This window comes from Lepisosteus platostomus, chromosome 25 (genome assembly GCF_059453375.1).
Source record: "Lepisosteus platostomus isolate fLepPlt1 chromosome 25, fLepPlt1.hap1, whole genome shotgun sequence".
Classification (NCBI taxonomy): domain Eukaryota; kingdom Metazoa; phylum Chordata; class Actinopteri; order Semionotiformes; family Lepisosteidae; genus Lepisosteus; species Lepisosteus platostomus.
This window is the reverse complement of record NC_142635.1, coordinates 11220568-11246196: the sequence shown is the minus strand read 5'-3', so window position 1 is coordinate 11246196 and position 25629 is coordinate 11220568. Positions and strand designations below refer to the sequence as shown.

At 38.6% G+C, this 25629-nt stretch overlaps 2 protein-coding genes across 6 annotated transcripts in view; one reads left to right on the top strand and one right to left on the bottom strand.

Moving 5' to 3' along the window:
* Nucleotides 1-229: 229 nt before the first annotated feature.
* On the top strand, nt 230-9151 carry htr3a (5-hydroxytryptamine (serotonin) receptor 3A). Its single transcript, XM_088619430.1, has 9 exons — nt 230-657; nt 1998-2161; nt 2825-2869; nt 3283-3392; nt 3606-3775; nt 5075-5235; nt 5971-6181; nt 6856-7089; nt 7348-9151. Exons 1-9 carry the CDS (start codon nt 540-542, stop codon nt 7629-7631), a joined length of 1497 nt encoding a protein of 498 aa, XP_088475556.1. The 5' UTR covers nt 230-539; the 3' UTR covers nt 7632-9151.
* A 10335-nt stretch (nt 9152-19486) lies between these two features.
* The window catches only part of zbtb16a (zinc finger and BTB domain containing 16a), a 127839-nt gene continuing 121696 nt past the window's right edge, over nt 19487-25629 (bottom strand). For all 5 annotated transcript variants that reach the window (XM_088619739.1, XM_088619743.1, XM_088619740.1 and 2 more), the window contains one exon: nt 19487-24677. In XM_088619739.1, coding sequence (XP_088475865.1) covers nt 24448-24677 — 230 coding nt within the window. In that variant the 3' untranslated portion in view covers nt 19487-24447. The remainder of the gene's footprint in view (nt 24678-25629) is intronic.

Sequence of the window (25629 nt, the reverse complement as noted above, 5' to 3'; positions counted from 1 at the left end):
AAACGTTTGTAGGTTTAAGCAATTTATTGCCTTTTGGTTGCAGACTGTGAATGTTGCACTTGGTTAAACAAGCCATACCCTCACTTAGTCTCTCCAGCACCGATAGAAGATAAACAAAATGAGGAAACCCAGACAATTTAGCTATGAAGAAGCAGTGTTATCTGCAGTCACATCTATAAATTACATTACTGCCCAAGCGACTGCTAACGTTCTTCCTGTTGACATCTTCACTACTTTACAGCTATCATTCAAGCAAACAAGCATCGGATTTTTCCCATAAGCAAAGTGCACACTAGATCAATAGATGACAGGACACTGTCCTGAGCAAACCATACACCTACAGTGTTCAACGTGACATCAGCCTCCTGGCTTGAAACATGAGACTAACAAGGCCTGATTACGAGATTGATTAATTGTTTTAAAACTGTAAACTGCGAGACGAGCGGAGCCTAAAGAGTAGTGTTGTTTTGGGGCACTTTAATGAAGACAGTCGGGCGGAGACAGGCTGTTGAGCTTACTGCACAACAGAATGCGTTAACATGAGCCAGGACTTTGGACGTATCCTGCTCGCAAAAATCCTCCAATGCAAAATGAGATATCCTGCATTATGGACAACACTTGCTCTGCTTCTGCTCTGCGCACAGTCAGCTCGCTCAGGTAATTCATGGCAAGTTCACTACTTGGAATTAAAGAAAAAAAAGATCTTATTTTCATCGAGTAAATCAAATACTATGAAAAAAACGTAAATCTGAAATCATTTTGACGACAGTTCACAAAATATATTCAATTAAACCAAAAGTACTTAGATGATTGCTGGGTCAGTAAATATAGACCGAACGATATAAAATTACGGTATCATATATTGTCTTTATTTTACTTTCAGGGCGTTTCCCTTTTACTTTTTTATATCCAGTTGAAAGAATCATTGCCACTTTGTAAGCGTCGTTGTTTCAGTTGTCGTGATAACTATTACATTACAAGGACATGGCATGTTAAGAGAAGATGTTAAAACAAAAATAAAAGCGCAAGTTACTTTACAGTTATTGTAGTCGCACAGTATAAACTGCTGAGACTTTCCCGCATCACATCTGGTCGAGCGCAAGAATTGTAAATGAAAATTCAACGTTTTCTATTATCTCTTTTCATTAGATTAATATATTAAAAGAAAGTTTTTTGTCGATTTTTGTTAGAAGGGCGCAAGATTGATTTTATGTTAAAGAAATACAGTATTTGCTGCAGCAACATGCCTTCCCTTCAATAAAAGCAGAAGATAAACTTCTGCAGCTTTTCTTTACGGTTTTCTAAAAATGGAAGAGAATATTGCATTCGACTTGGTTGTGTAATATTAATATACCACTAATACGATTGTTTTATTATTTCAGCGAATAAAAACTGTGAGTGTGGGATTCCATTATGGGACTGTAGCTCAAAACACATTTCCTAGAACTAATTTAAGTTGATGCTATAATAAATGTTTTCATCTTGCAACAGAAAGAAGTAACCGAGAGCAATTGCATTTGCGCAGGGATAAAATCAATACTATGTTACTAATCTAAAGGACTTGGCTTTTACTAAAGACGGCGAAAACTTCAGCAGGAGGGACTGTTAAACTGGAAAAAGCAGAGGAGACTGAGCTGTGCGAGATCAAAGCACATTTGTAATCATAGCAGTTTTTCAGTGAAAAACGTGGTCAAGTCATTAAAGAATGTATTATTGCTGCTTGAGAAATGTATTTGTGAGCTTACCATAACGACAGGAAAAAATGTTACCTATAGTGAGCATGTGCATCAATGGGCTTAAAACACTTTTATTATTTGGTTTTTATCGCCAACTACTGCCAATACCACCCGCAATACTACCATTGTAACTACTAGGAGTAGCTAATTGACATAAAAGCGGGTCATTTAACGCATCGCAAATTGAGCAAAACACTACAGGAACAAATACTATTTTACATGTAGCACAACTGTTGTTTGTTGTGTGCATCCTTATCTTAGGGAGACGAATAGGCAACAACCCGGGGCGATTTGCCAACGCAACCTTAGTTCGACTCTCTGACTATCTGATGACCGGCTACAAGAAAGGTGTCCGTCCTGTGAGAGACTGGCGCAACTCCACGATGGTGGCCATTGACTTCATGGTGTACGCCATTCTGAGCGTGGTGGGTGGAATAATACTTTATTTTTTTCGTTGCTTAATTCCTAAAGACAGAATGGACATGGAGAGGAAGGAGATGGTGAAAAGATTTTTCTTGTCTCTGAAATGTGCTTTCAAATCACAGCAAAGGAAGCCCAGCTTCCACAAAAATGCACATTCCTGTACAAATACCCTTATGTATACCCTTACGCTTATATAAAGAATAATCATAATAATCGTTTCCTGAGATTATTTTTCACAATAATTTTTAGCATCATAAGATTAACTCATCATAATGCTAGAAAAAATATGCAAACCTGCAAACATACTTGCTATACAAAATGCCTTAGTTGGATATAGCGTACTTGAAAAGAAGAATTGAATGAAGAAAATAGTTTTTATGAATGTAAGAAGCAGCAAAGGCTGTAGATTTTAAGAATACAGCATGTTGCATTCATGAAACTATAGTATATAGTCACATAAAATGAGTATTCATTGTACACATACTGTACAAACTAAATTAGGAAATACAAGTATTCATTCATTTTTAAGGTTATGATTTATAGGTCTTAAATCTGAACCTTACTTTGTTGTGGACAACTTGTTGTAATACAAAAGTAAAAAAACACACATACTGTATCTGCTAACACAAGTATATACCTTCACCCCTTCCCACCCTCCCTTACAGGATGAGAAGAACCAGGTTCTAACAACGTACATCTGGTACAGACAGGTAAGGGAGACGTCAGTGGGGGTTTCAGACTTGAACTTGAACGGTATAGGATTTCTGCCTCTTCACATGATCCGATTTGGTTGACAAATAATTGCTTTATGCAGTTGTGGTAAAGGCTTCCTCTCTGCAGCACTTGCAGATACCTTACTGGCTTCTGCAATAAAGACAGACTGCGGCTGCTGTGAAAGTCCTTGCAGAGTGGGAAAGTACAGTAGCTTGTAATATATATTTGTATAATCAATGTGTGTATGTACTGTATATGTACATATTTCTGCATGTGTTATTATCGCCTTTTAATAATCATTGACAAGGAAAAGTAATCAGGCAAGATTATTTTTCATTTAAAAACAAAAGATGTTTGCCTTTTCATTTGACCCTGCCTTAAAAACGTCTTGTATCTCTTTACTGCAAAGAAATGGGTGGACGAATTCCTTGTATGGAATCCCGAGGATTTTGATGATATCAAGCAAGTCTCCATCCCTACAAGCAATATTTGGGTGCCAGACATTCTCATCAATGAGTTGTAAGTGCACCGGCTCAAAATACTAAAGGGGCTTAAACTTACAAAATATGCAGATTGTTACGGAAAAATGGAACCAGGTTAATTTGGCAGAAATTAGTATCAGAGACGTACCAATGCTATTTTTTTTTAAGATTGCCTATCTCTGAGACTAGTCTGGTAGCTGGAATTGGCAGCTGGATTGAGAATCTCTAACCCCAATGCCTGTTTCCGCAGCGTGGATGTGGGAAAATCCCCAGATATCCCTTATGTGTATGTGGGTTATGACGGAAAAGTGCAAAACTACAAACCCATCCAGGTGGTGACAGCATGCAGCCTGGATATCTACAACTTCCCCTTCGATATCCAGAATTGCACCCTGACCTTCACCAGCTGGCTTCACACGAGTAAGCAACCATTGTTGTTTCACACGTCTGTCAAGCAACTGGCTTGTTAGACTTCCTTTGTTATGTCAAGTTTAAATCTTATAAACATATTTCTAATTTGTAATGTGCAACTACTGGAATATGCTGAGCTGCTGATTGTGAATTAGGATCAATTTATTGGCCATGTAAAATTTCTTGTATTAGGGATATTTGACTTTTTCCCACACCCCAGCTTGCTCTCCATGAGACACACAGACAGGGAGAGAAGCTTGGGGTCACAGGGCAGGGTCAGCCATTTATATGGCGCCCCTGGAGCAGTTGGGGTTAAGGGCCTTGCTCAGGGGCCCAATGAAGTAGGATTCCTCTGCCGGCTGAGGGATACGAACAGGCAACCTTCCAGCTACAGGCGCAGATCCTTATCCACTGAGCCACCGCACCGCCCAAAACCAAGAGTAAAAGAACTATTACAATAGTTCTTCACATTTATATAGTCCTTTTCATCCTGAAAAGCACCAAAGTGCTTCAAATGTTGAAGGAGACCCCCCTCTTTACACTGCTGATTAGCAGCCCCTCTGCACAGCGGAGCTGGTGAAGAAGCAAGAAATCACTTCAAACACTGACTTGGGGGGGGGGGGGGTGCTTTAGGTAGACCATATTATGAACGCACAGAGCAGAATTTAGCCAGCTTATACCCAGTCTCAAAAACAGTGTCACAGTATTTGGAAAAATCAGGAAATCAGAACTTCGGCTTATCATCTCATCTGCAGAACAGCACCACCTAAACAACAGTCTTTTCTGGCAGCATACTGGGGCAGCGACTGGAAATTCGGGACAAGAGGAAAGAGCACAGCTTACTCAACCAAAAACCACTTGCAGCAACAATCTGGTTTTGCTCAGTGGTCTTCCATTCCAGGACTGACCAGGCTCAGCCTTGTTTAGCTTCTGAGATCTTGTGATATTAGGCTATGCGGTGGTGGTATGGCTGCTGTCATTTCTGGGTGTCAGTTGTTCGTCTTCAAATGTTAGATTTTTGGTTCATTATAAACTCTTGTGCATAATATCTAGATTTTTATGTCCGGTAAAAAATGAAAAGCACTGAAAAAGCATTTTCGTCATTTGACTGTTGGCTGTCCTGGACAGAAAGCCTTACTGCTAGCTTGATAGAACGAGACCGATAATATGATCCTCCCTAACTGTTTTGCCAGGATGTGACACAGGCTGAACTGAGATAACAACTCTAGCTGCATAGTCTGAAGTAATGCAAGATTATGATTAATTATGAGAAAGGCAGGACTAAAGCTTAACTTTTATGCTCTGCAGCTGCTGACATTAACATCTCCTTGATGAGAACCCCTGAAGAGGTGATGTATGACAAGAATGTCTTCATGAACCAGGGGGAATGGGAGCTGCTTTATGTCCTGTCTCAGTACATAGACTTCAGCATTGACGGTACCGACCACTATGCCGAAATGAAGTTCTTTGTAAGCAACCCTACTCCTTTACATTTGTGTTACCCAGGCCCAAGAACTGTACTGTATACACCAGGTAGAGCAGGAATCAAGTGACAGACTAAGTTTTAAATAACCTTCAGTAACTGCAACTTAAATCTTAGGTCACTATGAACTGATGAGTCAAAAGAAAGGAATTTCAGTTGCTGAGGAGGCAAAAATATCTAATTTAAATGATTAAATCAAAATGTCTCTTAGAAAGTGGAATTCTCAAAAAAAGTGAGGCACATTTAGAAAAGTGCCATTGGGGATAGGACTGGGATTAAGAATCCAGGGCTGTCTCAGTTCACAGTTAAACATTCTTGAGGGAAATACCTCTCCAACAAACAGCACTGCATCTCCTGAGTGTCACGTCAGTGCTTCTGCATTTCCTCCTTCTCCCAGTGTAGGTACAGAGGGTCATCTCTGTGAGCCAGCCTGTACAGACACAGCTTGTGATTCCAAGTGAAGTGTTTACAGGATGAAGAAAAATGGGCAATTCTAAATTTAAAATTATCACAACTGAATAATCTTTGAATCTGTGTTTTGGGAGTTTTGAAAACACAACAGCGCTCATCCAATATTCAGTGCACACAAGAAGAAGGAAATCTTCCCCGTTTAATCTGCACCTGTGCTGAAAAACGGCGAGAATGCTCATGGCAGGACTCCACCCACGGGTCAGAATAATTCCGGTCCAGACCCAGGGCTAACGACCCCCGTGTCTTCCAGGTTGTGATCCGACGAAGGCCCTTGTTCTACACTGTCAGCCTCCTGCTGCCCAGCGTGTTCCTGATGTTGATGGACATTGTGGGATTTTATCTGCCGCCTGATAGTGGAGAGCGGGTGTCCTTTAAGATCACCCTGCTGCTGGGATATTCTGTCTTTCTCATCATTGTGTCCGACACTTTGCCTGCTACTGCCATCGGGACGCCACTGATAGGTAGGGGGAAAGGGCGGGAGTCATCTGGGACACGATTAGGAGCTTTAGATCATGAGATTAAGTTTCCTGCCGCAGTGCTGCGCTCTATTATTGAGCTTCTCTAGCCCTTCGTCTGAGGAACAGGCGGCTCCAAATTAAATCCAAGGCAGGCGTTGAAAAAGCTTTCTCTGCTTATTTTATTTCAGTTTTACCTTTCCGCATGCTTACTTAATAAACCAAATTAAACTATAAAGCTCTGGAAGAATTTACAAAAGGGCTAATATTTGTGTACATTCCGACCAGCTTTAAGGTGCCATCACTTACATTTTGAAATCTCTTTTTTGTTTCTGCATTTAAAAGTTATTTGAAATATGCACTGCGTATATACCGGGACTTTAAGAAAGGGCAGATCATTTTGTTCCTGTTGTCATATCCACAGCACTGTGTAAAGGTGATACCTTCTGGTGCACAAATATTTATTTAGCAAAAAAGTCACCCCATGAAGTTTTTGGAAGCTAAAAAAGTAGCTGAAATAAAATAATCCATCTTTTTTCTTGAAAACTCTGTGTATGCAAAAAGCTGATGCAATTAAAGTACTGAGAATATTTTAGTTCAGCAAGTCAGTGTTCTAATAATGGATCTGTGCCTTAACAAAGGTGAATTTTGGGCCAATACTTTTGTTTTTTGGACTACAGGTGTCTACTTTGTGGTGTGCATGGCCCTCCTGGTGATTAGTCTTACGGAGACCATCCTGATCGTACGCTTGGTGCACAAACAGGACCTCCAGTCCCATGTCCCAGAGTGGGTGAAGCACCTTGTGTTAGAGAAAGCCACTGTGCTTCTCTGCATTCGCAACAAGGAAAGATTTGGCCCCATTCCTTCAAGGGGATGTGACATGTCCCGATTCAAGGAGAACAACATGAATACAGGTGGGTTCTCGAGCGGCGCAGTTTTTTTTTTTTAGAGGTGCCAAACCTCTTCAGCTTTTTTTTGGTGCCAGCTCTATTGCAGCAGAGAAATACTTCCTGCTGACATTCTTATTAATTGTGGATGTAGGGTGCATCCCAGATATGTAGGATGCATGCTAGATAATGTTGTTGTAACATATTTATAAAAGGCAGCATGCTTTTGCTGGACATTGCGTTTGTTAGGTTGACAAAGGCTTTTATCACCGTTAAACCTTGCAGGCAAATTCAATCACCGCACTTGTGAGAATACCAGAGACTGTGAGAAGTCCATAGGCATGGCCCCGCCTCTGAGAGACAATGCCCCAGTGGTGGACAACATCCTCCAGGAGATTTCGTCCATCCGCCACTTCCTGGAGAGGCGAGAGCAGTACAGAGAAATTGCCAAGGAGTGGCTGCAGGTGGGGTATGTTCTGGATGTGCTGCTGTTCCGTGTTTATTTAGTGGCTGTGCTGGCATACAGCATCACACTCGGGACTCTCTGGTCAGTGTGGCAATATGCCTGAGCTTGAGAGCTTTGGAAAAACCAGCGTGTGGGCCTCACGTAAAGATAACCAATCTGATTTGGCTGTGGGTGGCCTTGAATACCTCCATGCTTACCTTAATAAGGGCCGCCTCCCCCCACTCCCTCTTCACAGGAAGTGAAAAAAATTCCTCCGTCTTTCGTCTACCACTGATAGAGGTCTCACACAACGCACTGTAAGGAGGGGAAAACAAGCATTTAATTTTTCACTCCACAACGTTGGCTAATAAACCCACAAGGTCAACAAAAAAACAAACTGTGACTGTTTTAGAGAAGGGCTTTACTGCTAAAAACCGGACAAGACTGTTGAGGAGCCGACATTAGATTTTCCTTTGCGCCGCGCAACAGCTGCTCTCCACGGGGTTAGCCTGCTCTTCATTTAGACATTTCTTGTGAAAGAACACAACGAGAATCAAATCGGATTAAAACAATAAAATGAATACTTGTACATGCAAAAAAAGAGAGGTGGCTTGTGCTTTTGTATAGACAATGATAGTGTGCTTTGGTGTAGATTTTCACGTGAAAGCCTTTATAAAATAAACCTCAGTAGCTGTGTAGTGAGAATGGCCCATCTCTACAACAAAAGCTTCTAGTCATATTCATATTCTGGTTTGTGACATTTGGAATACATGTGAATGTACTGTATGTGGGACAATCTTTGTCTTCTGCCTTTTCTCTGTGTTATGTTAGACTGTAGTGATTTTCTACAATAACAAAAAATTGATTCCAAACACTTCCATGGCTTTAGAAATTTAGACACAACTTAAGTAAGAATATAAAGTTGTCCTGAACGGCTACTTTAGTTAATTGGACAAAATCATTAAATCATTTCATACAATAGTGCATCTCATTTACTGTTTTAATAAGGAAAGGGAGAATGTACTTTATGTCAATTATTTATCATTTGCAAACCCTGTAAAGCATCTGAGCAATCACAAGAGAAAAGAAAAACACACTTTTGGAATGTTATAAAAGCCAGCTGAAAATAAAAGTGCAGGTGTGTCAACATGTGTTGACAAGATGTCAATATATAATTTAATGGCTGTGTGTGGAATTAATTTTACTGGTGGATGTCCACACAGTGGACTTTAAAAATATTGTATTGTTTTCTCCTGTGGAATCTCCCATGTATATGCAGGGTATTAATGTATTCACCATGCAAAAAGTCTTTTTATTCTTGAAAATGCCTTCTACAGGCAAATGTTATTATGAAGTGTATTGAATTTATAGCTTTTACATTCAGCTTGTATATACGGTTGTAACTTCAGGCAATGTACTCCAGACTTGATAATCTGTATTCTTCTGAACCAGTTAGCTTTGCATTACACATCTGTGCTGTATTACTAACACTGCCACAGATACAATAGAAAAATTGAAGCAATTAATGGCCTCTGACCTGAAATAATCTGAGTTAAATTATGACAGTTTTATTTTTAGGACCATTGTATATGTCATATAACACTGTTTCTTATTATATGGAAATAAAATTTCATTTTACTCTAAGTCTTCAGCTGTGTTGTTTTTATTCTTCAGTTTCAGCAATAGAAACGTTTGTGAACATCCTCATTATTCCTGTCCATAAGTACCAAAAAAGCATAATACACACCTTTTTTTAAAAAAAAGGTTAATGCTACCTTCAGCAGCACAGATTGTTCTGCTACAGAATACAGGAAACCGATACTGTACACACTGTTTTTACACAAAAAATGAACTGCTTTGTAAACATGACTGAACTATAAGACTCAATTAAACTAAAAAAAAGCAGTTGCACATAGACCAACTTCATATATCAACTTAACGCTAACCTACTGACAGAACAGCTCTTTGTTATTTAATAGAAAACTTTTTAAAAGAAAGAATATCATTTAAGCATCTGGATTACTGTCTGGCTCTTGTTCAAAATAGCTTTTAAACACTTTGAAACTGTGTCAAGTAAATTAAGGAATGATGGACAGATTCAAATACATACTTTTGAAGAACTTTTTTCCCCTTACAAAATGAACAAAGTGAATGAGGTAGGATTTATCATGTTTACGAGAGAGAAAAGGAGTTAATTGTTCAGCACAACGAACCACGCACCTGGCAAATTCAGCCTAATATACTACACTCTGCAGAACGTGCAAACACCAGCAAGGTATTTATCACTGCTTTGATTGTTCTTGTTTCATGATTGACACTAATGTACTACTTGTAATGATTTTAGCTTGCTGAAAATGCACTCAGTGGGCATGCAATGATTAAATAAATGCTATTGACAATGTGCATAATTAAAAAAAAATCGGTAAGACAGTAAATGGGACCATTGATTCCAGTTCAATCAATGCAACTTCACACTCAGATCCTTTCCAAAAGCTGGAAAGACCTGAAAAGGCCCATTTCTTGTCATTTCAAGTAACTCCCAAACTAGACTATATTCATTGATCTAAGAATATGTCTTAGTCCCTCTTTGATAAATATGAAGTGTTCTTCTCAATACAGTTAAAAGAATAATAACAACCCAACCAACACCGTCAACAGAGCTGCAGGTGCTGAAATTTACTTGAAATTTACCAGGTAATTTTAATGTACAGTATGCAACCGCTAACTGAATGTACCAGTATCACACTTTGAAGTTTCACCTATTAGCTGTATAGATTGTTCAGTGAAATCAACTGTGTATACTACTTTTGCATACATGTACGTTGATTTCCTTAAAGCGGCCATACACAAGCTTGAAAAATTTACTTTAAAATGTTTTTTTCTGGATTGCTTTGCAATGTGCTGTATCTATTTTCCCCTCAAATTAAACAACTGAAGAAAAGCATGTGATCAAAATCAAGTATATATGTGTCAGTAGGAGATTATGTTTTTATTTGAATACACTAAATAAACAACTGTATTTTGCTCAAAATACTTGAAAGAGTAAACTAACACTTTAAATGCTGCCACAGTATATTTAGAAAAGCGGCCAATACATTTTTAAATATTTTCCAAAGCTCTGGTGCACTGATAAAACTATATATTATACACATATAAAAAAACAAACTACAAGAAACATTGAAATTAACTGGAAAAACAGGAAGCTGACAGAAGTTAAAGGAACAAGACATCAAGATCACTAACCTAAAGTGGCTAGGCTGTTGTTTTTGGACAACTGTAGTGATGCCTTAAAGTTAAGTCTTCAGTTAAATGGAGTTTATAATGAAAGTTCGGGAGGGATGACAACAACCAAATTCAATCAGACACAGTTGTCAGTAATTAGCAATCACTCCTGACGTCACTTCCACTCCTAAAACATTATATATACTGAACCATTATATATTCCCTCCTTTCCCACGCACACATCTTTCTGTATCCCATCTCCACCTCTGCAGCTGCCCCTGGGTCACTCCTCACTCTGCAGGGGGTCCCAAGCTCCTCGTCCTCTGGCCAGGAGGTCAGCCCTCAGCCGAGCGGGTTAAGACAAATTTTAATTAAACACTCCATAATCTTTTCATTACACTTAATTCTTGGGGGCTGTTATACCTAGTGAACAGAAAATATCACTAAGCAAATATCATGTGCAGACTTTGATATTTTTACCAGGCATTGAAATCCAGTTTTGTTTTAACGCATTCTTCAGAGTAATCCTATACAATGTGCCTGTTGAATCTAATGCTACAGGCCAAAAAATGAGCATCTGACCTCAGCCACACTTAACACTTCGGTCTGTGAAAGAGGTGTGGAGCAGTAATCCCTTTCCATGTTTCAAATGCTCATTTAAATGTATTAATTCATAGAGCAACAGAGATTATCTTAATTAGTAATGTCCTCATTTCAGATACAGATACTGTCTTTTCTTCAAGATAAAAGATGCAAATTGCAGTATTACTATGCCAACAGTGTCTCAAGCAGATAACGGAAAATTAATGGTTTGTTGCTGCTTTTTTCAAGCTTCTTTTTTTGTCTCAGTGGCATATACGAACACATAACATGCCTGCCTTTTAGTACAGTAACCCTTTCTTATCCATTAGCCTTTCCTATTGACACCAGCTCAAGTGCAGTATGCCTGGAATGTCCTTATGAAGTTTCAGAGAGGAGTTCAAAGTGCAGATCTAACACAAGCTTGGTTTTTACTACAGGTTGACAAATTCCAGAAGGAACGTTCAAATAAATATTTTTTATTTGATTTATGTTACAGTGGCTTGTTTTAATCTCGTTTGTGGCTATGTAGTCTTTGAATTCTTGCAGTCGCTAGACACCTGGACAGGGGCTCTGAAATTCACACCATTCTGCAGTTGTAAGCAGAAGCACTACATTACTGGAAATCCATTGTAGGAATTTACAGAACATTTAGCATCTACCATGAACATAAACCATTAGATGCTTTAGAACAGGTCAAGTGTCTTAGAATTTGTATGTACGTCAGCAAAATCTGATTTTCTTTCATCAAGTAAGAACCTTCCTTATACAGTAGCTACTTTGACATTCTAGAGACGTTAAGCACTCTTGATAGCAAACTGGTGTACCCAAAGCATAGTACATCAACATAATATGACTGCGATACTGCACTAACATGCCTACAGATCAGACTGTCCTTTCCTGCAATGGACTAAATACATAAATGTATATATAAAATACAAGACACACCCAAAGAAGGCTCCACAACCAAAACATTGTGTTTCTTTTTCTTTTCTTCTCTTTTCAGCATGGAACAAACCTTTACTTGTTCCTTTGCAGTCTATGAATACTGATGCAGCTACCTACTTGAACTATTTAAAATTTAACATATACAGTACATGGGCAAAATATCTAATTAACATTGTTTAAATATGCCCTTGCTTCCTGCAGTGACAGAAATGTTCTGAAAGTATACAGTATATTTATTCTCAACCAGTTTGTGACAAGTTAAATCAAGAAGAATGTTATTCTCACTTTGAAAGAAAAAAAGCTAATCCTTCCTCCCTCCCCAGAAAGCCAACACCCAAAGTAACACCCATCCTATCACAGGATGGGACCCTCGTCCACTGCACTCCGCACATACCCCCTGTATATTCAAGTGCACAGGAGCACACAAATGCCAGTTAACCGTCCCAGCATGCCTTTGGAAGCTGGGAAGAAGCCAGTCCATCCTTTGGAAATGTCAGGATTTCCATCTGACACGTTTCAGCCAGTTCCATTTCTGGTTTCAAACTGTATTGTTAATTTAACCTCACTTTAGTGTCATCCACCCATCCATGTTCTCACCTCTTCTCCAGTTCAGGGTCACAGTGGTCTGGATCCTATCCTACTAACAATGGACGCAAGGCAGGATACACCCTGGACGGGACACCAGTCCATCGCAGGGCAGACACACACACACAGACTCACACCAGGCCCAGGCTTTTTCCCAAAAGCCACCTGATCTACCAGTATGTATGAGAGGAAACTGTAGCATCTGGAGGAAACCCACATGAACACGGGGAGAACATACAACCTACATGTAGATTGCACCATAGAAATTAAACCCAGGGCCCCTGCTCTATTGTGCCACCATGTCCCACCACCTTAGATTAAAAGCATCCTTTCCTTTGGAAAGGGATGCGGAGCAATCTAGTCACTAGTGCTCCAACCTCAGTCCACATCACTTAACTAATACTTTAAAAAATGTAACATCATTCCCCCTTTGGTACAGAAAATGTTACAGTACCTCCTTTCGGTGAGTGTTTCTCGAAGTCTGTATCTCATTTTTTTTTACACAGTTGTCCTTCATTTACTTTCCTCCTCCAAATCCAATAAAATGAAATGAGCTTTACCATTCACAGACCACAAGGGGGAAACATTACTCTCGGAAACCGAGAAAAGTCAGTGTGTCAATCAAAAATCTACCTAAGAGAAAGAGAGTCTTGTTTTGTTTACCTGCTTGGCTCACATTCTGCCTTTTATGCAACTCCTAACATCACATGTTTATTTAAGATGCAGATTCTATTAATGATTTCTTTCTGGATGGATTTTGTCATTTTTTGCAATGGTCACCACCTGTATTATATTCAGATCTGATGTTTTCCAACAAAAAAGGATTATCGGTAACTCATCTGCTGTAGTATATTTGTGTATTCATCATATCAGTGAAAGGCTCCATCAATTTAATAGACTAATTCTTTGTTAAAAAAGGACTATTTTTAGATGCAACAGTTTGGAAGGGTAAAAACAGAATTTTGTCTTTTTTAATTCCTGTCCAAAGCTTTAGCTGGCATTGGGAACTTCATAGAAGCAACATAGATCAGCTAAAACTCACAAAAGAAAGGGATCTGCTGAAAGCTACAGCCCCTGACCATGTGTAGTGCCACAATTCAGTACAAACAAGATCATCTATAAAATAAAATTGCTTTGATTAATTTATATGTAGAACTATGTATGTGTGTGCTTGTGTCACTAACAGATTTTGAGGTAGTAATTTCTTAGGACAGCATATCAGGGCACGATACAATGATAAACAAGCTAAGAGAAGTGCTATGTTGCTAACAAATAAACAACATTTGGACAGTTTAATTTGTGCACTTATTGATTTCATATTTTCATAACATGAAAAGCTAAAACCTTTTTTGATCAAAGGAGCTTACACTAATCACCACTGACAGCCTAGGGATGTACATTAATATACTTTATGTTCAGAGATGTTTGTTAGTATTTGTTTATGCTTTGGTCTTATAGTTGGGGATGGTCGGATCACATCCAGACTTTTATTGTTACTGTTTATTTTGATGTGTGAGACACTCTAAGCACTGAGCACATCTAACATATTTATCTGATTTTCAATACAGGAAATGAGAGTAGCAGCACCTGTGATGATCCCACACCCCGGTAGGAGGTGCAGATTGTCGCTTGGTACCAGGTTCGTATTGTTGACACAACACAATGCATTCCTAATTATCACCTCACCTTACATTAATTCCTGGGATATCAGTCATTAACAATATTCAATGAAAGTGGCTTTGTGATTAAAAAATCAACTTTGAGAAATACCAGAATATGCTGCATGGGCACCAACCCCCGATAGTTGGGTTTTAAACAAGTGGGAAATTAACGGACACAAGCTGCGATAATAGAGGCTGAGGTATAAGCTTTGCTGTCTACTGTAGTATTTTAACTACCATAGACTGTAGTTATTTTAAGAACTAAACATCACATTTTGTAGAGGGGAAAAGACGAGGCATGCGTTAATACGCAGAAGTCCGTTATTGTTAACCGTTTGGAAGAGTTCTGTTATCTAATGAGTTAAACACTAAACTCACAGACTGCCTCTCTCGTTTCCTAAAATATCTGTTCTTAAAAACACAAAGGCCACATGAAACTTTCTTAGCAGTCTTGAGAATCGGATTTTCACGGTTAAGACTGAAATATAAAAACACATTTTTGAGTTTGAAAAACCACAAACACCCGGTGTTAATTAAAAAAAAAACCGTTCCCCTACCTTTCCAGACGAGCCCAATCGATCGCTCATCAATTATGCAGACGGCAAAATTCCTCCTTTCCAGCGATCACGTGAGGAAAGCACTGCAATGTGAAAGCATGAAACTGCTTTTTTGAAAGCGTTCGGCCCAAACAATATAATATTGCGAATGCTTTTTCCGCATTGAAATTAACACGGCTGAGTGGTGCATTAACGCCATCACCATAGAGCTTTACGCACGTTTGCGCACCTGCTTTAAAGCTCTTGGGTCCTAGGTTATGTTGCTGCCTGGGGAGCCTTATGTGTGGAGACTGCATGTTTTCCCCATGTGGTCACACGGATTTTTTTTTTCCCCTCTCACAATCCAATGACGCGCTGTCAAGGTTAATTAATGTATCTAAAGCAAGACGTCCCCCTACAACAGTGGTGATCCACAACTCTGCTCCATGAAAGCTGATTATTAAATCAAAGGCCCAGGCAGAAGGGGAACCAGAAGGCACTCTAACCATCAGGAACAGGTGCTGTCAACCTCTAAACAAACTTTAAGATAAACTAGCTTTTATTTTTATGGAAACATAGTGACGAACGTTCTTGGAGAATTCTGAACTTCAGTGCCCAGAGCTACAGCCCGTATAAGGAAAGCTTTGTGGAATAATTGAATGAATACAATGACTGAAACTGAAATACAGTATGCGATACATTAAAACGTGAAATACAAATTTCACTATGGAGCAAAACGCATATCCCCATGACATGAGGCCATTCAGTATCAAGAAGGAATGCAGATGCTCAGATGAGGTGCCCAAAACGAGTGCTGTAAAAAAACTGAAAGTGTAAAAAAAAACATGCAGTGTGTACATATTGTAAGAAATGCCTGCTTTCTTGCAGAACAGCACAAAAGGAAAGGCTGGGTTGTGTCTAGGTAAAGTAACATATGTTACATCACTTGGAGGGACATGGCAAAAATGTTCAGGGTCAGTTCTTCAGGCGTGATAAGCTCCACAATCAATGCTTGGCAGCGCATACAATTGCAGGGATTTGGAGAAGACCGTTTCTCTATTCACGGCGCCATTGTCAGAGCCCTTTCCTATCCATTAGATCATATCTGGGTCAAAGAGCACATAAAGATGGGACCCCCGGCTGTCACACAAAGCCTATTCAGGGCCAGTCACCATTCACCCACCTCCTCTCATCCATCGCCAGGGAGTCACATGATCCACGCAGAGCTGGAGCGCCTAAGTCCACCATTTGAAGTTTTCAATAAAAGAACAAACCTTAAGATGTCCGAAGGGGGCAAAACCAGTGCCGTTCATTTTTTCCCTCTCTCTCCCCATGTCCTCCCACCTCATTCAGGGCTTTTTTTTCCGCCACTCACAGCTGTCAACAACACCCTAAGAAAAAGAGAGAGAAAAAAACAAATAAGCTTCCCCTCGTCTTCACACTGACAGCACATTTTAGGGTCACCTACTGTATAAAATGTGGAACTGTTTTTTTTTTCCAGAGTCTTGATTTGATGTTATATGTAAGGCAGATGATAAATTCTTGCCCGCGAAAGCTGACACTGTTCATCTTTCATCTTGTGTTGCAGAAATGTAAAGTAAAGGCAACCTAACTGTGAGTGAAATGTCCCCATAGACCCATGTTCCTAAACTGAAAAAGTTCTGGTCTTGCCTTTTTCTAGAGGCATGTGTTACCTGGAAATAAATTTTCTTGCAAAAGAGCACTTCTCAGTCTTCAGTAATGACAATGCAGACATACTGTACAGTGTATGTTATAAAAAATACTTATTTAAGTGCTGTGGCAGACAGTGCCCTATTCAAGAACAGAACACAGAACACAGGAATGGAAGATTATTTGCAAGAATTGTGCTTCTTGTGTCTCTGATGGCGCATGGGGGAATGCTGAGCTCAGTTAGCTATTTGTTATGTACTGCTGTATATGTGCTCATGTGTGTGTCTTTATACAGTATATATTATTACTATTGATATTTGAAAGCTTAACCATTAATTCTAAGGATTTTTTTCACTGTCCTAACAGCCTTTCACTTCTTAGGAAGCTATTTTGAGGATTTTTGTAGCCAAACCACATATTTGTGTTTAAATTGCAATTGTACTGAACTTGGAAAACCAAGGAATATTAAGGTCAGTCATACAAGAGAGCTGAACTGGAAGGCTTTTTGTTTGCGGAAAGCAGACAGGTATATTTTAAAATTTACTTTAAACTAACAATAGACAGGATTAATTTCAATGAATAAATCTTCTTAGGCTTATTTAAAAAGGCTTAGATGAAAAAGCTTACCTGTCTGATTTAGAAATGCAACTGGCTCTTGTTGTGAATGTGCTACACCTTTTTATTCTTCTTTTCTCTAAAGAAAAAGAGCTCCTTAAATTGTTTTGACAGATTCAGTGAAGTTGCCTTGAGATTAAACAACAATTTATTTGGCTAGCGAACAGAATGAAAGAATTCAGATGAGGGTCAAAGGTTAAGCCCCAGAGTAGGATACAGCTGTAGTTTGACACTGGAGTTTGCAAACTTACTTATCTCTGAGCTGTGCAGCACAATCGGCCTCAAAGCATAACCTGCCTTTCAGCGTATTCTTCTCAGGACAGTAATTTTACTTTACATACACACGCCAGAATGTCATACAAGGTTTGTCTGACAAAATTATATTTTTATTGCCTCAGCATTTTGAATGCAAGATGTTACTCAAAACTGAATTGACAAAATCCATATTCAACTCCCTGTGTCCACACTGATTTCCACTGCGAAAAAAATAAGAACCTGCATTCAAACCTTATTCCCTTTAATTTCCTTTTCCTTTAAAAAAATATTTTTTCTTTTAATTTGACAGTTAAAACCAGTCTAAACCAGTGTTCCACTGAAAGCCATCATATTCAATGGTGTCTCCAAAGATGTGAAACTCCTATGTGATTTCAACTCAGTTCTGAAGAATACTGATAACATGGTGTAATATTTCAGTCATCTTTACTTGTCTTGCAATCTAAACAGTACATTTAAATAACCATTGAGCCCTCACAGAATCTGACAAACGTCCTACAGGAGAAGGCACACTTGTATTTACTTACCTTTTTCAACTATTGCTTTACAGACTACACAAAAAACATATTTTTCTTCTTCCGGATATAGATGCCTAATGCAGTCCACACCTCTGAATTTGCACATAAGAGAACTCATCTCCAAACAGCAGGTGGTGCTAAGTGTCAACACACTGTGTTCACAGGACAGTGCTGTGCTCTTATCTGTGATGGCTTTTTAAAAAATATGCACAAGCTGTGTGATTCATAGACATTGTTTTGCAACACTGCACCACACACAGATGAATTTCTCTATTTCTTATATAGCATGATTGGCAATCTGTGCTGTTTTAAGTCAATAATTCATGTCTTTTCGTTCCTTCCGATAGCTGTTTCAAAATTTATGAATGTCACACTGCTGCATTGGTACAAAGCTACCTTGCAACATTTTATCTTTCCTAACCCTCAGAAAAGGAATGGGATTTTATGCACATTCTAGAAATTACTTTTTTTTTTGTTTTTGAGGACTCAGCCTTGAAAAATGAGGAAATTCAGAAACCGACCGTACTTGAAAAAGACAAAAGAACATATCCAAGGAGTTCAGTATTCGATTGACCAGTGTTAAAAGGAGTAGAAGATAATGGACTTGCAGAGCTATTGCAACTCGTAAAATAACTGGGGCCATAAAAATTCAATTATTAAAACACGGAACACTGAGTAGACACGATTTGGACAATAAACTCTTATAACTCTAGGTTTATTCATGTTTCAAGTTTTACAGAAAATCATCCACAATGGGCAGAAACTGGGGGAAGTCCTAAATGTATGTCAGTGTCTTTGATGATTTTTTTTCAGATGAAAGGAGGAGAGGAGGCACATTTGATTAAGAAAATGGTGAGCGCTCGATTACTGTGACGTTGAAAAGGAATTTAGGTCCGAGTGTAGAACAGTACAAAGAACTAAACTTGGGGCAGGCCAGGTTCAGTTGAGGCAAGAAACTTGCAAGCTGTGAGGGATTTGATATTGTGGAGGATGCACTCTATGTATCTTCATTTACCAGCCTGAAGACCTATCCTCAGAGCAACTTCATGGTTGTTACCTTTAGTTACAGACTTGGTTTTTGAAGATGACACCCCAGGTTCTCACTGCAGTTCAAAAGGAAAAAAAAACCCACAATTCTTTCACTGCAGGACAATTTAACCACTTTAAAAAATAAGGGGAGCTGACACTCTTAGCTGGGATTGGTATTTAAGAGAATTAAGTGACTAAGCTGTAGAACAGACGTGTGCACGTATTTTATATAGAAACCCGAAAACATTTACAGATAACAAGCCCCGGTTTGTCAAGCCTGAATCCTTAAACCTTATAAATATTAAAGAAACAGGAAAAAGAAATAGAAAAAGTCAGACAAACTTCAGTCCATTTTGTTTATTTTTTTTCTAACTGCAGATTTAAGGTATACAACTGAACATTGTTATTTCTTTATGAGACTTATAAATAAAAATACAAAAAATGTCCACTACAAAACAATCTACTGTTAGTAGGATGTAAAAAATATTCTCTTTCGCTATTGAAGGCACAAACTTCACTTAGTGACAACATGGAGAAGAAAACCTGCAGCATTAAATCTCTTTTATTTATTTATTTTCCACACTCCATCAGAGAACACTGAAAAGTTACAAAGAGATGTGTCTGAACCTACACTGAAAGAAAAAAAAAATTAAAGAAACCAATGCTGGTATCTGCAGCCACTATGTAAAACAGCGCCTCAAAAACAGCATGTCTTTTATTTTTTCTTTACTGGAAAAGACAAAGGACCTTGCAAAGCACTAATGCAAATAAAGTTTATACAAATGACAAAAAGAAGAAAAAAAATAATAATCGGGCACCTTCTAAGATTAGGCTAAGAAGAGGTGCTGAGGTAGACGTAACTATAACATCAATTCAAAATAATAATAAAAAAAACACTATTGTTTTTAATACAGAGCAAATTGACTGGCACTTGTGCTGTCACAAAAAAAGAGAAAAAAAATCACAGACAAGCCCAAAAAAGAAAGGAAAAAAAAAAGCTTTGTTACACTTGGTCCGACAGGGCAATTGGTCCTCAGTGCTTTTATATAAAAAAGACAATGTCTTGGTGCTTCATTACTTGAGCAGTTAGGTAAATGGCACGTGCAATGACATCACTGTGTGAAATGGCTACTCATTCTAGAACACCACACTGGAACACAGTGATTGAAGAGTTGGGATGGCATGATATTCTGAGCAGAATTTTTCCCCCAAATAATCTTGATATAGTATAAAGTATATTTCCTGTGGACTTCTGAACCACAAAACCATAATCATAAACCTGGAAGTTCAGTTTATGAGCAAAGAGTGCTTTCCATATTCACCGGTCACTCTGAAACTTAAGGCTGGATAATAATCCATATAATATATTTGACAACGTTGCCACAGTGCTTAAAATGACTGAAATATAGCATACTCCATCAATCATTCTCACCCCATCCTCCTCCCATTTTGGGCTGAGTTTAATTTTAATAAACTGTAGCATTTCCTTCCTTTTAGATCCTCTACGAGTGAATGCATGTCTTCATTTTGACTGTTTCTACAAGGTATGGCACAATTTCGTTCCGTTGTAGTCATTTAGTAAGTAAGGTAACAACTTCCTCTCAAAGAGTCATACCATGACATTCGTGTCATTTTAACTGACGTTCATGATATGGCAGTTGGAAGATTTGTTTTTGAACAGCTGTCGGATTTGAAACAGAAGACACACAAAATCTAACACGGCCTTCTCCCAGAACTGTGTAACAAATTTCGTTCCCTCAATAGTAACAAAAAACAAAATACCTTAAAAAAATCCTGTCATCCTATCATGACATCCCCAGTAGGTTAAACACTTTTTTTTTTGAAAGTACAAAAACTAAGCAGATATAAACGGACATTTCGTTGAACATTTTCATTTTAGGCACAAAGATTACAGAAACAGCTAAAGCCAATTCCAGAGTTACATATGTGGGAAGAACTAAATCAATGCCAAATCCTTTTGAAAAATGCATTTTGATAAAAGGGGCTTAGAATGGTGCTTGTGTTTGTGTCCATTTAGTGCACTTATAATTGACACGGACATTCTCTCTCACACACACAACCACACACACATAAATGTCCGTAACCTTTCAGAAATGTGTTATCAGGATCTTGTCTTGGTTTTTAGTGTGACTCTCCTAATGTACAGATCTGTAGCAGGTATGCAAACCAGAGGAATACTTTTGCCAGGTTCTCTTAGAAACCACCTTTCAACTTCTTTACCAATTATCAAGATTTTAGGAATAAACCCCTTAGTTCACAGTGTTTGGAAGAATTTGAAAACCTAAAAGGTAAAGTACTGCACTTTTTACTGCTATAGAAATGCTTCGTAACGAAACTCATTCTCTCCCTTTCGGTCATTTCAAGTAATAATAAAAATACAAGCGAATAAAGCATAAAAATTCCTAAGAATCGGCAGCGCTCGACTCCAATTTGTTAGGTCTGTTATAATGAGTGGCTTTGTGGCAGTTAGATTTAGTACTTCTCCAACAATTCAGTGACATCCAGAAAGCAACACTTAATACTACATTGTCACACACATTTATGTTCAACATTACAGAAGAGGCGTAGGGCAAGGAAAAAAAATTAACCCAAGAAAAGTTGAAACCCAAGTTGAAAAAATAAAAACATTTGCCCTACTGAAAGCCTGACAAATGGAAAGGGACTTAACACTTAATACAAAAATATCACAATTTTATATATCAAACCAGCTCTGTTGGTTCTTATTCAGGAACATACTCGCCTCAGTTCTTTAAAGGTCTGTCGACCAACAGTATTTTTCTTTTTTTCTTTCTTTTTTTCTGTTCTTTGATTACCACTTGCAGTCCCAATTGTCCAACGCACACTGCATCAATGCATATTTGACCTGCTCTTAGTGGTTCAGGATCAATGAACCCCTCTTTTTTCACATTATTACAAAACTACAATTCTATTCACATATTTCAAGTTTAACACTTTTTTTAACTCACTTTAAAGTACTATGCTTTTACTAATCCAGAAATGCTTCCCACTTCAAACTCTTACCCATTCTTAAGGCTTCAAAAATCTTTTTTTCCACCAAGAAATTGAAGGAGTGGAGGGGACAAATGGGGGGGGGGGAGCTTTTTCCCTTTATCCCTATCCACAACTATCTTTCTAACCCTTTATGTAATGTTGCTAAGGTACACATATTGACACATAAAAACACTTGAAGATAAAGCATGAGATGAAGTATCAACGATGTCACAATGCAAAACACAAGTACTACAAAATGTGCTGTTTGCAACTGAATAAACAACAACAAAACAACAACTTAAGAGGTAGCTTTTATGACCAAAAAAAGAAACCCTCAGACCCAGCTCTCTTAATAAGATGGGCTAATAAAAAATACCAATTTTGGTAACAATAATACACAAAATACAATAAAAAGTAAAATAATTGCTATTTTCACTGCGGCACTTAAGTACTCCTTAATTCCCAAGTATACACCTCTTTTCCACGTCACTTTACTGTGACACAGCTTTCAAACACACAAAAAAAGAAGAGTAATTAAAAAAATAATAATAAAATAAAAATACAAGCTTATGAGGTCACAAAAACGAGGTAATTCAAGTACAATGTGCTGAAATACACCATGGTAAAAAAAAGAAGACAAAGCAAAACAAAATATATATATAGTTTCCTTTTTTTTTTCCTTCTTAAATGACAAGCCACCAGGGCTGGGCAATTATACTATTCAGGCTGATGCCTTACATCACAGCTGTGAGACTTTTACTAACAGTGTTTATTTAGATATGCTCTCAAACATACTGCATTTTTAAGGACCAAAATGTTACTTGGCAAATGTAATACAACCACATTTGTCCTTTTGGTCTCTACTGTATTGGCATAAGGATAATAGTAGTGTGCAGCACTGTTCAGGTACTGTATGTGTAATTGTGTGTGCCAAGGAATAACCAAATGCATATACTGATGATCGTTTTCTGGAAATACTATTCAATGGGTAATTGAGCAGGGCTCCTGCCTGAAAGAATCCAAGGCTATTTCAGAAATCAGGGTTTCAGAAGCTGAAACACACTGTCAATGCGATATGGCTGAGCTGTGCATCTGACCAAAGCTTGCAAAGATATGATTTTGACATGGCAGTTGCAGATTCAGTACAGATTTTGTCACGACACGCAGAACTGCACCAGCCCCTGGTTAAATTGCTTTCTTGATAAGCCCTTAAGAAGGTAGGTTTAGGTGCGGAAATCAACTGATAATGTCAGTCTAGGAGGGCTACTCTTTGAATTCCCATGTGAGCACATCCCTTAAACATCACATCTTACTCACAAAAGGCCAGGACATCTGAGTAAATGAACGGATAATGACAGAATAACATGAAAACCACATTCATTTTACTCTATGCTGCAATACTGGACCTGCCACTAATGTCTTGGGCCACACTTGCTACAAATCAGATTCATAGCTGAAGGAACACCAGCATTGAAAATTTAAGTGCTCTATGTATTTATCTACATCAGGTACAGTATGGCGAGCCTCATTCAAGGCGACACCACAGTGCATTGACCAGAGCCTGGGCAGACAGAGAAGAAATCAAATTCTGCCAAAAGGCGAAGAAAGATGATTCAGTTATCAGAGGGAGCAGTCAAAAAGAAACTGCCCTTCAAATCTGAGCTTTGCTCTGTCAGTCATGGAAGAGTGGAAGGCACACTGCTTTTCCTTTGCCAAAAAAGTAAGAAAGTAAAGTAAATCAAAATTTCTTAAAAATTCTTACTGTCACAGCCAATAATAAGGCATAAAAAGGTCTTCCTCTCTTAGCAGCAAGTGGAACTTTGCAAACTAGAGCTAAGCTTCTGCTAAGGGTGTCGGTTTGCAAGTTCGACAGACAGGATCAGAGGGCTGATGGATTGGGACCCAGGCTCTGGGAAAAAGGAGAAAAGCAACGGAACCCGGTAGAACATAGAGATGGATCTGTCTGAGCTTCTTGTGGCCTCTAAGGATGTGATAGAGATGTGACGGAGCAGCTGTCTCAAGAGTGTGGGAAAGCATTTGCTTTTTATTTTTTACATTTTATATACGGTGATCTGCCCGGAGACAAAAAGCTACACGTGCTTCAGAGCAGGCAGCCCTAACCTTTTCTCTGAAAACCTCGCTCCCCTCCTTCCTCCTTTCTCTCGCCATGCCCAGCCCTTTCACTTGTACTGTATAATTCTGTTCCCCATCTTCTTTAGTTTCTTTCATTCTGACTGTGTGTAATTGTGTTCCTTTTTAAACGGCTTAACTATTTTTTTTGTTTTCCACGCTCAGACATAGCACAGATACAAATAGGTCTTCTCTATCCTCCAGTCTGGTGGAATGTCCTCTGGCTTGTGGCCCTTCATGTGTTTCTGCATGGCGGACAGGCTTGGGCAGTACTCCAGGCAGATGGTACATTGGTAGGGAGAAGCCCCATTATGGGTCCGCAGGTGCTTGATCATCGCTGAATAATCCCTAGACCGCTGGTGGCACAGCTTGCATTCGAAGGGCTTCTCACCTGTGAAAAGAAAAAAAAGAAGCACAATGCACACAATGCAGATGAGAAGGATTTTTTATTTCAAAAAGGGTCCTTCAGCATCTGACCACTCTGTTCCATTTTTTGTAACGTATAACTTCTAACCTCTAACAGCTTTTACACCATGTTAAACTGTACTAAGAACCTAAGAAATACACCAGCAACTAAGGACAGGTATGGCAAGTATTCTTTATCTATTTGTCAGCATAAAAGTTTTTTTTTATTCCTGAATGTTTGTTCATTAGCCTTATGGATTGGTGGTTGGAAATAACGTTAGTGTGTTTTTACACAATGCAACAGACGGACTATAAAACTGTGAATTAGTCACCTACTCTTCTAGCGTCTTACTATTAAGATCCACACCTTGAGTACATTCAAGCTGGTTCTTCATGGCCAAGCAAAATTTTCACTTTAAAAATAACAAATCAAATAACTTACGGGGGCACGGATTAGAAAATTTAATTTAAGATGCTGGATTTGAAGCTTAAAAGAATGGATTTGAAACAAAGTCTGCCTAATTCTGCCTCCCATTGTCGTTTCACAAAAATGAAGCTAGTCATTGTAAAGCTCCTTTTCAGGCAGGCACAAACTAATACACTAAGGGGGAAAGACATTTCTGTTTTCCTGAGCAGATGATCCCCTCTGTATCTTGCTGTGAGGATCTGATCAGACAAGGAAGAACATCCTGGATGTGTTGCATCTCCTAGTTCCCTGGCATTAGACAGGAAACACTACAAGGTGCAAACCAGGTGCTACATTAATACTCCATCTGTTTTGAGTCATGTTTAAGCTGCAAATTCCCTCATTAGTTTGCAGACAGATACAAATATATTGGTTGGCTTGCTTATGATAAACCTCCTGGCAGACACCATTATTATTGGTCCAGTATGTGTCAGCAATCTTAAGTTCTTTTTTATTTGAGAGACCTCCACCT

Excerpts from the sequence above, each read along its gene's own strand:
- htr3a (XM_088619430.1), top strand. The coding sequence starts at position 540 with ATGAGCCAGGACTTTGGACGTATCCTGCTCGCAAAAATCCTCCAATGC. Across the intron at positions 3,393-3,605 it reads GACATTCTCATCAATGAGTT|CGTGGATGTGGGAAAATCCC; the intron begins GTAAGTGCACCG and ends CTGTTTCCGCAG. Across the intron at positions 7,090-7,347 it reads GGAGAACAACATGAATACAG|GCAAATTCAATCACCGCACT; the intron begins GTGGGTTCTCGA and ends TAAACCTTGCAG.